At 32.1% G+C, this 13144-nt stretch overlaps 3 protein-coding genes across 7 annotated transcripts in view; 2 read left to right on the forward strand and 1 right to left on the reverse strand.

Moving 5' to 3' along the window:
* The window catches only part of LOC123676116 (DNA-directed RNA polymerase II subunit RPB1), a 43038-nt gene extending 33571 nt beyond the window's left edge, over nucleotides 1–9467 (forward strand). For 2 of the 3 annotated variants that reach the window (XM_045611829.1, XM_045611828.1), the window contains exons 2-3: nucleotides 6259–6480; nucleotides 7083–9467. In XM_045611829.1, the coding sequence (XP_045467785.1) occupies nucleotides 6259–6480; nucleotides 7083–7887 (1027 nt within the window). In that variant the 3' untranslated portion in view covers nucleotides 7888–9467. Of the gene's footprint in view, nucleotides 1–4979; nucleotides 5065–6258; nucleotides 6481–7082 lie in introns of those variants that run through there. The other variant, XM_045611830.1, reaches the window with a different exon arrangement.
* The window catches only part of LOC123676121, a 91077-nt gene that overhangs the window by 61211 nt on the left and 16722 nt on the right, over nucleotides 1–13144 (reverse strand). The gene's annotated exons all lie outside the window — the stretch shown is intronic.
* On the forward strand, nucleotides 9857–12959 carry LOC123676119. Of its 2 annotated transcripts, none has more exons than XM_045611835.1 (3): nucleotides 9857–9967; nucleotides 11347–11517; nucleotides 12050–12882. In XM_045611835.1, the coding sequence occupies exons 2-3, from the start codon at nucleotides 11348–11350 to the stop codon at nucleotides 12780–12782; spliced, it is 903 nt and encodes a 300-aa protein (XP_045467791.1). In that variant the 5' UTR covers nucleotides 9857–9967; nucleotide 11347; the 3' UTR covers nucleotides 12783–12882. The 2 variants fall into 2 exon arrangements, with proteins under 2 accessions (XP_045467791.1, XP_045467789.1); XM_045611833.1 differs by lacking the exon at nucleotides 9857–9967 and adding an exon at nucleotides 10596–10677 and having other exon boundaries at nucleotides 12050–12959.

Genomic DNA, 13144 nt, shown 5'->3' on the forward strand with positions numbered 1-13144 from the left:
ATCAGGATATTATGCCCATATGTTCGTAACTTTCAAATTTTGTGCTGAGTGTAGTCTGTTGAATATATAGCGAGAAGACGCAGCATTCACTCTTTAAAAAATTGTGCATTTCAATGAAAAAAACTATTTCATCCTTCATGATTTGGAGCCGATATAATAACATATATCGAAAACGAAAAAATAGAATCTTCGAATGCACTTCAGTGATTAAATTAGTAGTTTTAATCCCTGATTTTAGGGACTAAAATGATACTTTTAATCTCTTGGGATTCCAAAGAATTCACTTCATACTTCGAATGTAGGTATGTTAGGAAGACTGAGTTTAGTAAAGGGTGTGTTTTTAGAGCTATAGAACTTTAAATTGCAATAAAACAACGATGGATTATTCGATTGACATGAATTTTATTTTCTCCGCAAGATAATCTTGTGGCATTACATTTCAAATATGATTTCTGGCATATGACCGCCACGGCTGGCTCGGATGTAGTCCAATCTGAACGTCCAATTTTCGATGACTTTTTCCTACATTTGTGGCCCTATATCGACAATAACACAGCGAATGTTGTCTTCCAAATGGTCAAGAGTTTATGGCTTATCCCTATAGACCAATGACTTTACATAGCCCCAAAGAAAGTAGTCTAGCGGTGTTAAATCACAAGATCTTGGAGGCCAATTCACAGGTCCAAAACGTGAAATTAGGCCGTCACCAAACGTGTCTTTCAATAAATCGATTGTGGTACGAGCTGTGTGACATGTTGCGCCGTCTCGTTGGAACCACAGTTCCTGGACATCATGGTTGTTCAATTCAGGAATGAAATCATGGCTCTATACCGATCACCATTGACTGTAACGTTCTGGCCATCATCGTTTTTGAAGAAGTACGGATCAATGATTCCACCAGCCCATAAAGCGCACCAAACAGTCAGTTTTTCTGGATGTAACGGTGTTTCGACATAAACTTGAGGATTAGCTTTACTCCAAATGCGGCAGTTTTGTTTGTTGACGTAGCCATTCAGCCAGAAGTGCGCTTCATCACTGAACAAAATAAAATGGACGTAGTGCGCGATACGTATTCCGCACAGAACCATTATTTTCGAAATAAAATTGCACTATTTGCAGGCGTTGTTCAGGCGTGAGTCTATTCATGATGAATTGCCAAACCAAACTGAGAATAAATCACTTAACAGCTGTTGAATCGGTCGCCATCTTGAACAGTAATGCCAACTTAAAGTTATATACCTCGAAAAAGAACACCCGTTATTTTGAAGCAGAAATCTGAACAAAACATGAAAAACTACTGATTCAACATGAGTCCTCTTCTAGTTGTTTTTATACGAACTAATTAAACTTTGGACTATTAGAAATTCCTATTTTATAAACTATTCGCGAAATTCCTGATATTATTACCGCTGCAGTGGAAATAAAAAAAAAACTACGAAAATTTCCAGCGTCCTTAATACGATTGTTTCGTTCAGGATCCCGAAACCTTTCCATAACACGAAAATGCCCAGAATTCCACGTCTTAGGGAATCCTGATCAGGAGGTCACCTTGGCAACCGCGAGATAACAGGAACAATAAGATTCCTCCAGCGGAAATAATTAAACAGGGAGAATGAAAAACGAGGTTCCGAACGAATTCGGTAGCTCGCTTCTCTCTGAAAACGAATTCTCGCACCTCTGAGCTTAATTTACATATTCACTCCGTGGAATTTTTAAAAATGATCTCATTCTGTCACAGTTTAATGTTTCGTTCATGTGTAATTGCTTGTTCGGTTGGTAATGGTTATGTTATCGCTGTTATGCGTTCTATTTGTTACGTTACGTGATATTTTTCAATTTGGAAAAATTAGTTTTAGCGGTAAAAGTTTCAACTGATACGAGCTATTTGCTATTTCAATTTATTGCATTTTATTTATTCATCTGGACAATTTGGAATGAATGTCCTTTATTGAATTAACATATAAGGTAGAAAGAATTAAAATAAGCCATCCGAAGATTCTGATTGAATAATATCCTAAATAATCATTAAAAAAAATTTCGAACAGCTATATCCCAAGAGTAATAAATATAGATAGAGGAAGTAAACGCAATTTTTACATGTCCCCAACATGGTTAGATTACGTTGTCGGATTGTGATATATTTTCAAATCCACAATTTTACTATATCGTTATGAATGTATATCATATTGAATGAAATATATTTATTTGAGTGATTCCCGATTCAATATGCATATTTAAATATTTGGAATCCGATATTTTTCCTACTTGCCGAATTTATAATAAGCAGAATATTTATAATTTTCTGTATCTACCTGCTGAAATCCAAGGTTTGGCAATTTTTGCTCTCTTATCGTGTCATCGGTTGTTTCACGTCGTTTGGCGCGCTTGAAGTTTGTTTTCTGAATTTATGATATATTTGGGTATTTATTTCAATATTTTTGATTTAATATGAAACGTTGATTCACTATGGGACATAAGAAGTGCCTTCTTTGTGGAGGAACTCGAGAATTAAGTGAAATATCGTATCACTGATGTTTTCATATCCGCGCGCTTCATGTCAAATTTGATAGTTCATGTTGGGGACAAAATTTTCTTAATGAAAATGACGTATGATTCCACTATCTATGTTTATTATTCTGAGACGGAATTCCACTAACTCACTCAACTGCATCATACGAGATCCGAACATTACTTGAAAAATTCATTCTCTAGTTTTCTCCATTCGAGAGTTGATATGTTTACGGCCGGACAGAACTGAATTTACTACGGATTCGTCGCAGCCCATCTTCTGAGATAATGTTTCCAATTATAAATAATATTCACCCAAACATAAAATCCAAATAGGTGAAAGGAACAAATACCAGATAACTTTCTTAGACCTTCCAATATCACACTCGAAACAAAAAATTGAATTTAACGTTTTGAGAAAACCTACATCCACTGGCACTGATATATGCATCCCACTAGATTCAAATCACCCATATTCATACAAAATTTCAACAATTCGAAACAAATAACCACAAAAGTTAATATAAAATATATAGGACATTGAAATATCAATATACAATATCATCTGAAGAAGTCATGTAATGAAAAAAAAATTGTAGTGATCTAAAAAGTACAGGAAATACAATATTGTAGTTATTAATAATGATCTGAAAATTCTAATGGTAGACTTTTGCGTCCACTATTTCTAATAATCTAATTATTTCGAGAAAAAAATTGGAATATATAGAAAATGAAAAACAAAACTAACACATCATCCACAAATATGTATCAATTCCAGATACAAAATAATCTCTTCTCCCAATAGATATCTGATTCACGGTAGGAGACAGAACTTATCTTCAGTTTCTCATTAAGTAACTGCAAATTATATAATTACCGAGTACACTACACCCCATATTTCTTTCAAACAAAAGAGTTTATCGTGAAAACAGACAACGTTCATCATTACTAATCAATTTTTAACATTTACACTCACCCAGTAATTACATAATATGAACACTCATTATTTGAAGCAATGAATATAATATCTCATTACACCTAGATAGCATCGAATGCAATTATTTAATGTCTTAATCTATTTCTTAATTATTATATTCGTTTCTGAAATAGATCAAAACAGGTGGAAGTTGAAATAGTGTCTACTGTATCAAGATCTTTTCTCCTAAATGAGCTTAACATGATGAAATTAAAACTAGCTGATTGACTCCGACGAAAATTAATCGATTTTTAATTATAATATCTTTAACATCTATAACACTTCTTGAGTAGTACTGAAGATGCTGAAAATCTGACCTGATGTAGAAACTAAAATTTTGAAATGGAGAACTCTCTTGTTTTGGATGAATGAAGATTTTTGGATGGAGTTACATTATTGCTCATCAGTTTTTACATTCATAATAAGTATTTACATAATACGAACACTCATTTATGGATACGTTTCTGAAATATATCGCTAAAGGTGCAAATTTGAAATAGATGGTTTCAGTGTCTGCTACATATTGAGATCTTTTTCTCTGATTGAGTCTGAGATAACTAACTGAAACGATCTGGTTGGCTCGTAGGATATTTTTGGACACAAAATATATTTGGACAAAAATCATAGAACTGATGACAATCAGAGTTGTGATCCTAATGAATAAAAAAACAAATGAATTTCCAGTAATATATAATTTTGTTTTATTTCATTTGATAAAGAATTTCCATCAAGTAAAGACCAAATCAATTGAATATGTGTTTTTAATATTTTCCGATTTATGAAATTTGCTTCCGATTAAATTCAACTCAATTACCTATTTTGTTCTGAATAAAAATGTACTAGAAATAAACTGTAGCAAATATATTGATCTGACAGTTCAGAAAGTTATACCAGAAATGAATATAAGGCGAAACTTTCAACATATGATATTTGTAACTTGGATTGGAGAGGCTCTATTCAAACCACTGTTAGAGTGAAGTTTTTGATAATGGCTATTTTTTATTTCACCAAGTCATGTTTATGTTATTGTTGCTTAATAAATTTTTTATGAAAAGAAAGTGTTTGATTTCCATTGGCTGCTGTATACATTGCTCCAGCTCAAAAAATAGGCAATTTTGAGTGAAATTGTTCAGGTCGTTTCAGAATTAATTATCAAGCGAATGTTCTAATGTTTAATTGTGTCATAATTTCAACTATTATGTCTTATCATCTTTGTATTTAAGGTTATGAGTTTTCTTATGCATCTTATCCACAATGAATTTGGTAAAACCTACATTTTTCTTTTGAAAGTGTATAAATATTCAACGTTTCTGATTTATTGCTACAATTTAACTAATGAGACGAAATGAATTCTTCCACAATAATACCTCTTACTGAACCATGAAACGTACACCAAATATTTGTGCTATTGATTTGGCGCCTCGCGTTTGCTCAAATTTATTTTCCATTTACTTACCTATCTCTTAATTACATTGAAATTTATCGTGAACAAAATGAGAGCAGTCCGTTCAAGAAAAACAACTGCTAGTTGAGGTTAGGTTCAGGGAATCGTGTGGTGTTGTGAGGATCGATATGTAGAGGTAAATTTTTGTCATAGTGAACTTTAAAGTGGGAGATCTTTATTCTTCGGTATGAATACGTCTTTGTTGATAAAAAAAAAATATTTGTGATATCAACTTCATATTTCTGACGTTTTTCCTCACGAGGAGTATATTTTTGTGTTTAGAATAGAATAGAAAGGAAAAGAAAAGAGTTTATTCAGTACAGATTACAGATAAAGATAAAATTGTATATATAGATTCAAATATTTCTGAATGACAAAATGAACCTAAAATCTGTTCATAAATTTCATGTTTCTCATTAATTGAAAGGTCAAAAAGAGATCCTCTTCCGATATACCTAATTCACTTAAAAAACTAATAATTCAATCAGAACTTTTTTTTAATCTAACGCCCTATTTACTGCCTGTAATCAATTGAAAATTAATGCCCTGAAGTAGCATTCAAGTTTTGGAAATCGATTGGAGCCGTTTTATTGAATTTTGGAATGAAATTCGTTATCATTAGGCAAAATCTTTATGTTGAATTGGATAACATTTTTAGCTCTTGAGGCATATTCTTTTGTCGACAAATTCATTCATTGCTTGAATCGATAAAAGCTCCCGATATTATCTGATAAGATAGGAGACTGTAGATAAACCGATTAAAAACTGATACTCAAACCCCGGGTTATTTGAGTAAAGTTGTCAACTGAGCAACAAAAACAATTTCCTCCAAACAGTTTTTTTGACTAATATATTCCTGACATGATAAATGAAAAACATATTAATAAAAATTTTAAAAATAATTAATGAAAGGATGGAGAGAAAAATATTTCACCCATGGATCAAATCTGAATTAATTGATAAATCAATCTTTTTTCGTTATTCCGTTGTTTTACCAGAAAAATTCTAACGCAGTTGAATGTAAAAAAAAATTAATGTTTGGTGAAGTTCCTAATAAAATAATGATTTTGAAAAAATTTAGTAATGTTCAATGTTTTGTTTTATATATTGATATAATACTCAAGAAAAAATTTATTATCAATATATTCTTCTGGAATTATTAAGATTTATGTCAATTGAGGATTTGAAATAAAATTTAGAATTTTTGAATCGAAACTAATAGAATGCTGAGTATATTTGGGTTCGAAACCATCGCAATACTGCCAATTAAAAAATATTTCATACAGAACATCTAGAGTTTGTTGAGATTAACCTATCCTTTCCTTTTCAGTATGTTCCTATTCAAGGTGGTGCTCCTCGCAACACTAACCTTCGCTGTTTATACAAAAGCTGAGACCTCCCTCAACCCCAGTTCTGGATCAGAAGGGGATCAATACACGAAGCGTGGAGAGACAAGAATTTTGGAGGAACCTCCATCTAAAACGGCAATCTCTGCTGGCAGAGATGCAACAGATAGAATACAGCCAGATAGTCCTAATGGCGTTCTGATGAGGTAAATGAAAATTCCATCAAAAACTTCCATGGCACTAGGAAAAAGTGATCAGACTGTTACATTTTTATTCGTGCTATCACGTGGAGATACATAGTGTTTATTGTATATTCAAGAAATGCAGTCTCATCACTTTTTGTGAAATTTATTACAGATTTGAAGAAACACTCCAAAACTAACACAGGTATTTATTATTTCCCCTTATCTGGATGAGTTTTTCATATCCAAGAATTTTTCGATTGAAAAAGCGAATTATAATATAAAAAAAACTTTATACTCTTTCGGAAGCGAATCTGGAAACCCTAGGTTTAGGTGCTGGCTGGGTGATCAAGCTTGTAATAAATTTCTATGAGCTTGCAATTTTTTAAAATTGATTCCTTGATTTTTTCTCCTGGAACAATTGCAGAGATTTATTATTCAGCATAATAACCAGATTCTGAATTTCGGAATCAAATTGTAGATTTGTGCCAAATTCATTCAAAATCTATCTAAGTTTCACAACCTTCAGTCCTCTCAAGCTTCCTTATTAATTGGATATGATAACAACATTAGTATACTTCGAATACCAACAGTTCTTAGTGCTAATGTTGATTCTTGAATTCCAGGCTCTTAAACCACAAAGAATCCAAAAACAGCTACTCAACCAGAAGCTACCAGAATGCCCCTAAAGGAAAAACTGATCGAACGAAAAGAAGCTACTATCCTTACTACACTGGATCAATCCAATGGCCACAGTTCGACGGTCTAAACACATGGAGACCAAACTACTATCCCATACAAAGACCATACTTCGTTCCAGTGTACGGATACGACGGCAGGATACCTCTATACTACCCCCAAATTACTTATTTCTACCCTGGAAGCCCATCTCTCAATCCTGGAAAACCTCCTTACGTAGGACCAACCTATTTACCTCCAGTTACAACTATAGCTCCACCAAATGCAACAAGTTCGGGTACAGATGACACCACGATGCCTATAGATGATCGTTTTGGTGACAACGATGACGATGAAAGGCCAATTTGGGACAACAACGGAGCTTATTACCCTAGAAGGCCATCCACCCAAAGAACTCCTGTACAACCAACAAGGAGGCCAATGGTTGCAACATCTACCTTCCCTCCTTTGGTACATAAAGACACCAACACCACCAAAAACGTAAATGATATGTCGGTCGACAGTGAAAATGAGATAGCAACCATACCGCCTTCCATACCAAGGCCTCAAGGGCCTAGCAAATGCGTTTGGGCTATCGTATCTTGCTGCTCAACTGCTTCCAGAGAAGTTAGTTACGAATGCTTCGATCAGCTTGGGTGTGGTGGTCCATTCTGGGATGTAAATCCGTGTGATTCTGAGTATGCCAAAGCTGCCATACAAACTGCTTTGAATTATTACAATTCAAGGTCATGAGAGATGACATACAATAAGAAACACATTGATTTCGTTTAGGAACGTATTTTCAGAAAGTTGAGGATATGTGCGAATATAAGGCTTTATTTTTCCAAAGAATACACTGCCTTAACTTCGTCAACGGAGAGGAAAATGGTAGGTAGGCTTAGACAAACTGCTTATTGTCCATTTTCCATAATATAAAAATGAAAACTGTAATTTTGAATTCTCGAAATACTAACTTTTCAATTGAATTTTCCACATTGATGTGGATCGAAATCCAGCTGTGGTAGATTTTTGCATCATATTATTGTTGGATGGTTTCCAATTTTAATATTTGAATTGGAATGTCACTCTTAATTCCAACTTTATAATAATTTATTGCCAACGTGAAATATGTGTTCGAATATGTTGGGATGAATATTATATATACGTTTATGTTTTCATTAATCCTACTGCATATGTGCCAAAAATTTACATATTTTCAATTAAGCAGTATATCCCTTCATTATCCATATGTTTATTTTTAGTCGAATAAATTTAACTGGTTTAAATTCATTTCGACTAGCTTATCAATTAACAATCGTTTGAATTCAGCGAGAAATTGAATATCCATCCATTATCCAATAATAACATGAACTCTGTACAGGGTATTTCCGAAAAAATATTTTTGCGGGTTAATCTTTGTCAAAACTAGGAGGGAGTCTTTTATGTGACCAAAAGCTATTATGCCTTTTTCTGAAAAATTACATGCTTTAAAAAGCAGAAAAAAATCTATATTCTTGAAAGTGCATATCAATTGAAGAAATGACATTTTTTACCACTGGGGACGCTATCAACGAATATTTTTTAAATTTTTTTATTATCTTTTCAAGAGGTAAATATACAACCCATATTGTATTTTTTATCAGAATTTTTTTTACGGAACAAATTTATCAATTAAAAAATATGTTCTAAATATATTTGAAAAAATATGTGTTGAAAACATCAATTCATCATAAACATTTTTGAATAATTTAATATGATAATGATATAAAAAATATAATATAGAAAAATATAATACAACATTGTGCATGAACAGATTTTTGAGAACGAAATCGAAAAATTAAATAGATGGCTGTCTCATTTTATTATTGGTAGAACAAGATAAAAAAAACAAAATATTTTTTTCTCATTTCTCGTAGCGTCTAACCTTTCAACGGAAAACTGTTATTTATATGAAAGACCCACCCCTTAATTTTCGATTAGAATTCATCCCTTAAAAAATATTGCACTTATCTGGTAACCCCTTGTATATTTAAATATTAATATCTTCTAGGTGCCAAATGAAAACATATATGATATATCCTAATTAATATATATATTTATATTTTTTAAGTATCAAACAGTATTTATTTTCTACAGCTCTGAATTGTGATAAACTACTTAGATATAGAGTATGGAAATCAAGTAATATGTTTTGTCGTTAGTTAACTGTAGAGTAGATTATTATTTGTTTATATTTTCTATTGCAATCATAACTTATTAAGTTAATGAAAATTCATATTATATTGAATAATTGAAATTTTGTGGAAACTTGATCATTAAATAGTTTAAATGAATTTAGTTTTTTTGTAATTTTAATTCTTTATTCATAGGTAAAATCCAATAATTTCTAAAAAATATATCAATAACAGAAGTATTCATGTTGTCAGTATTCACACCTATAATTTCTTAATTACCCGTACTCTCGATTCCAATTCTAGTCAATTACTTCTGCCTGGACCTAAAGATAAGAACCTGCAAGGGTGCCATTAAGTAATAACCATTTCAGGGTTTTGACTCTATCTCAATTAATATTAATTTACCACAGTTTCTAACTCAAAGAAGTAGTAGTATTATCTAATGAGTGTTGATTATTCATGACTGATTTTCCTAAATACATCACATGCAATCCTTGGACTTATAAACCTGGTAATTTCGAAATTCTACAACAGTTTTCATAGTAAGTTGGTTGTTACCAGATATTCTATAACATACTGTGCAGTTATTGTTGAAAAGTGGTTTTTCGTAAAACGAAAGATTTAGGAAAATACCAGTATACTTCTCAAACAAAAAGAAGGTGAGTTATTCCGTAAATTATTCTCAACAGAAAAATACATAAGTTAGGAGACCCAGCAAAATTTGTCGTATTTTAGTTTTGGAGGCGAAATTATTTAAAGAATAGGAATGTGCAAAATATCTTAAATATGATTCAAATAAATTCCCATCATAACATTTGGATTGTTGAAATTTAACTACATAATACTAATTCTAGTTAAAATGTTACTTATATTCGCTAAATTCATAACAAAATTATAATTTTTTCTACTTTCAAATGCAGAAAACCTTTTTGAACTAAATGTATCTAAATCCATCCTGCCTCCTGTGATTCAAAACCAACTAGTTTCTGTCAAATGTCAACCTTTATTCTTCAGCTTGATATATGAATGTCAAAGTCCCGAATATTTGAAAAAATTCTATCCTCATATAACGTATACCCTCGCAATCTCTTTTTAAACCGTAATCGTGAGCTATTAATATTATTATAGAAATCACCTAACAAAAGTTCAATTTTCTAGTAAAAATGAATTGGTTCTTAATTGATTTTGAAATAGTAAGCATCATAGCGTATCCCCCCTCTCCTTGTCTCCCTTGTACACGAATTAAAACAACAGAGTTGTTACAATGCAATACAATATTGGTCTTCACAACAATATGTACAATGATAGAAGCAAGGTTTTATATTTTCTTACTTTGAAATTTAGACTTCTAATCTCGAATAATATAAAGGTACTTTTATTGGTCAAATTGAAGATGAATACTCTTATTTCTAGTATTATAGATTCCTACTTTGTCTAAAGTTTCCCTATTGTTTTAGTGAATTCACTTTTTCGTGGATTTTTTCGATTTAGCTATAGTTAATCTGCTAAATCGAACAGATCAGACTGACCTTCAACTTTTTCGATAAATCCTGTTTCTCGAATTTTTGAAATTTAATTTAAGCTAGGTTGAATTATAGAATAGTTATTTATAATACAAGTGCAGAAGGCATTGATATTCTTCCACGAGTTCAAAATTCAAAAACGAGCCACGAAGTGGCGAGTTTTGGAATGAACGAGTGGTAGAATGAGCCTTCTGTACGAGTATTATACATTATTTTCTCTAATTCATTGCATTTTCATAGAAATTAATTTAATATTTCCATAAATATATTTTAGTGATTTTTGCATTGAAAAATGTTGGTTGGCAGAACTGATTTCTTCAAGGCAAATTGATGAATTGACAGATAAAGCCGTGGCGGAAAGTTCGGAGTACCAACATAGAATAATAAAATATAACCATGAAAACTGTGCATTTCTGATATATTCTCGCACGATTTTGTTCTACAAGATGTGGAAGAATGAACAGAATAACCACAGAATTAGAGAAAAACTATTCTAATTTCATATTATTTTTCAGAATGTTTCTGCTTAGACTGATACTTGTCACATTACCATTTGTGAGGTGCACATTTGGAAGAGTAATCATTTCGTCAAAGTATGCACCAGAAGAAGAAGAAAATCGAAGTCTCAATGAAATATTATTCACAGATGGATCACAATCTTTTGGAACCAGTAACAATATGATAAAGTGAGTGGATAATTCATTATTTATATTAATTCGTGAATTTTCAAAATATTACATTCAAACCCTGCAAATTTTACATTATAGTTCATTATTTCTCTTCGGACAGGAAGTAGAAATATAAAATTGCCAATCAGGGTAAGCCCTGACCTGAAATTCCATTTTTTCTTGAATGAAACGAAATATTAATCGTTTTCTAATTGAATTTTAACATTATACAAGAGATTGATTTCACGTCAAACTGTAGAAAATTTGAGAAGAATATCGATAAACAAAATATGTTATTTTAGTGACAACAAATCCGAGCTAGTAGAAATTTTGAGTGTATAAAATAAGCAGTAATTCCAAGCTCGGTTTAGAATTTCAGGCTGATAGTATAATCAGGACCATACAATATATAAGAATAATATTGGAAAGTAAATAACCACTTCTTCCAATTTCCTTGACAACAGATCCCACTAGTCGTTAATTTTCATGTACATATAGAAAAAGTGCCCCAATTTTAGCTATCAATCATTAATTTCTCCTTCAATTTCAGGATACTAACAAACGGAATCTCAGATGGAAGCCGATCATTCCAAGAACAAGACGAGGACAACTCTTCACCAAAACGAACCAAACGAAGGTTCCATCCTACTCTGGAAGACTCAAACAACTGGAGAGCGAACATCTACTCCATCCAAAGTCCGTATTTCGTTTCGATCAACGAATTCGAAGACAGCAATCCCAGCTTCGACTTCAAATACAACTATTACAACAGCGTGGACATGCAAAAAAACACCACAGAAAGGATGAAGAGAACTTCACAACTCTCTATGAATTCGGACAATTTGTCTGATCTAGAAAACGTCAAACCAAAGAAGCCTGTTTGGGACGTGACCGACTTCAAAGCAACAAATGGAAAAAATTCTAGACCGTCGAGAGCTTCGAAAAGAGAGCTGGCACCAGGAGATGCTCCATCGCCATTCTTCATTCTGGAAGACATTGAAGAGAGCGAGAGCTCCAAACACTTAACACAGCAGTACATGGATAGGAATGAAATTCCACCTGTTCCATTTATGGTGTCGACTTCAACAAAACCTTCGAAATGTGCTTGGGCAATCTTATCGTGCTGTTCGACCACATCGGAAGAGCTGAACCATAAATGTTTCAGAGAGATGGAATGCGAGGAGAAATACTGGAATGTCAATATTTGTAGCGAGGAATTTAAGTCAGTCGCCATCTTGACAGCCTACAAATATTACAACGGCAATATTAACAATATATTATGAAAAAATAGGCAGCAATCTTAACTTGTTTATTATATTCTATTCAATTGGTGGATATTGAATAAAATCTATTAATAAGAATGATGTAAATTGTGTTATATTTTTGTAAATATATTTATTATTCATTATATATTCTCCTCAGTTCATCATGTAATATATAAATTATATATTTCACACCTTCATTAATTATTCTTTATTTTAAACTAATATCTCGAAAATTCTATTGTTTAGATGGTGGATAGATCGAGAAAACTTTGTTATTTTTTTGTTTCCCATTTAGATGCTACATTCCTGAAATTTTGAATGGGACATACTATCGATGAACTTTGATACTATGATAAAATTGATAAGGACAACATTCTTTT

Source organism: Harmonia axyridis, chromosome 3 (assembly GCF_914767665.1).
Source record: "Harmonia axyridis chromosome 3, icHarAxyr1.1, whole genome shotgun sequence".
NCBI classification, from domain to species: Eukaryota; Metazoa; Arthropoda; class Insecta; order Coleoptera; family Coccinellidae; genus Harmonia; species Harmonia axyridis.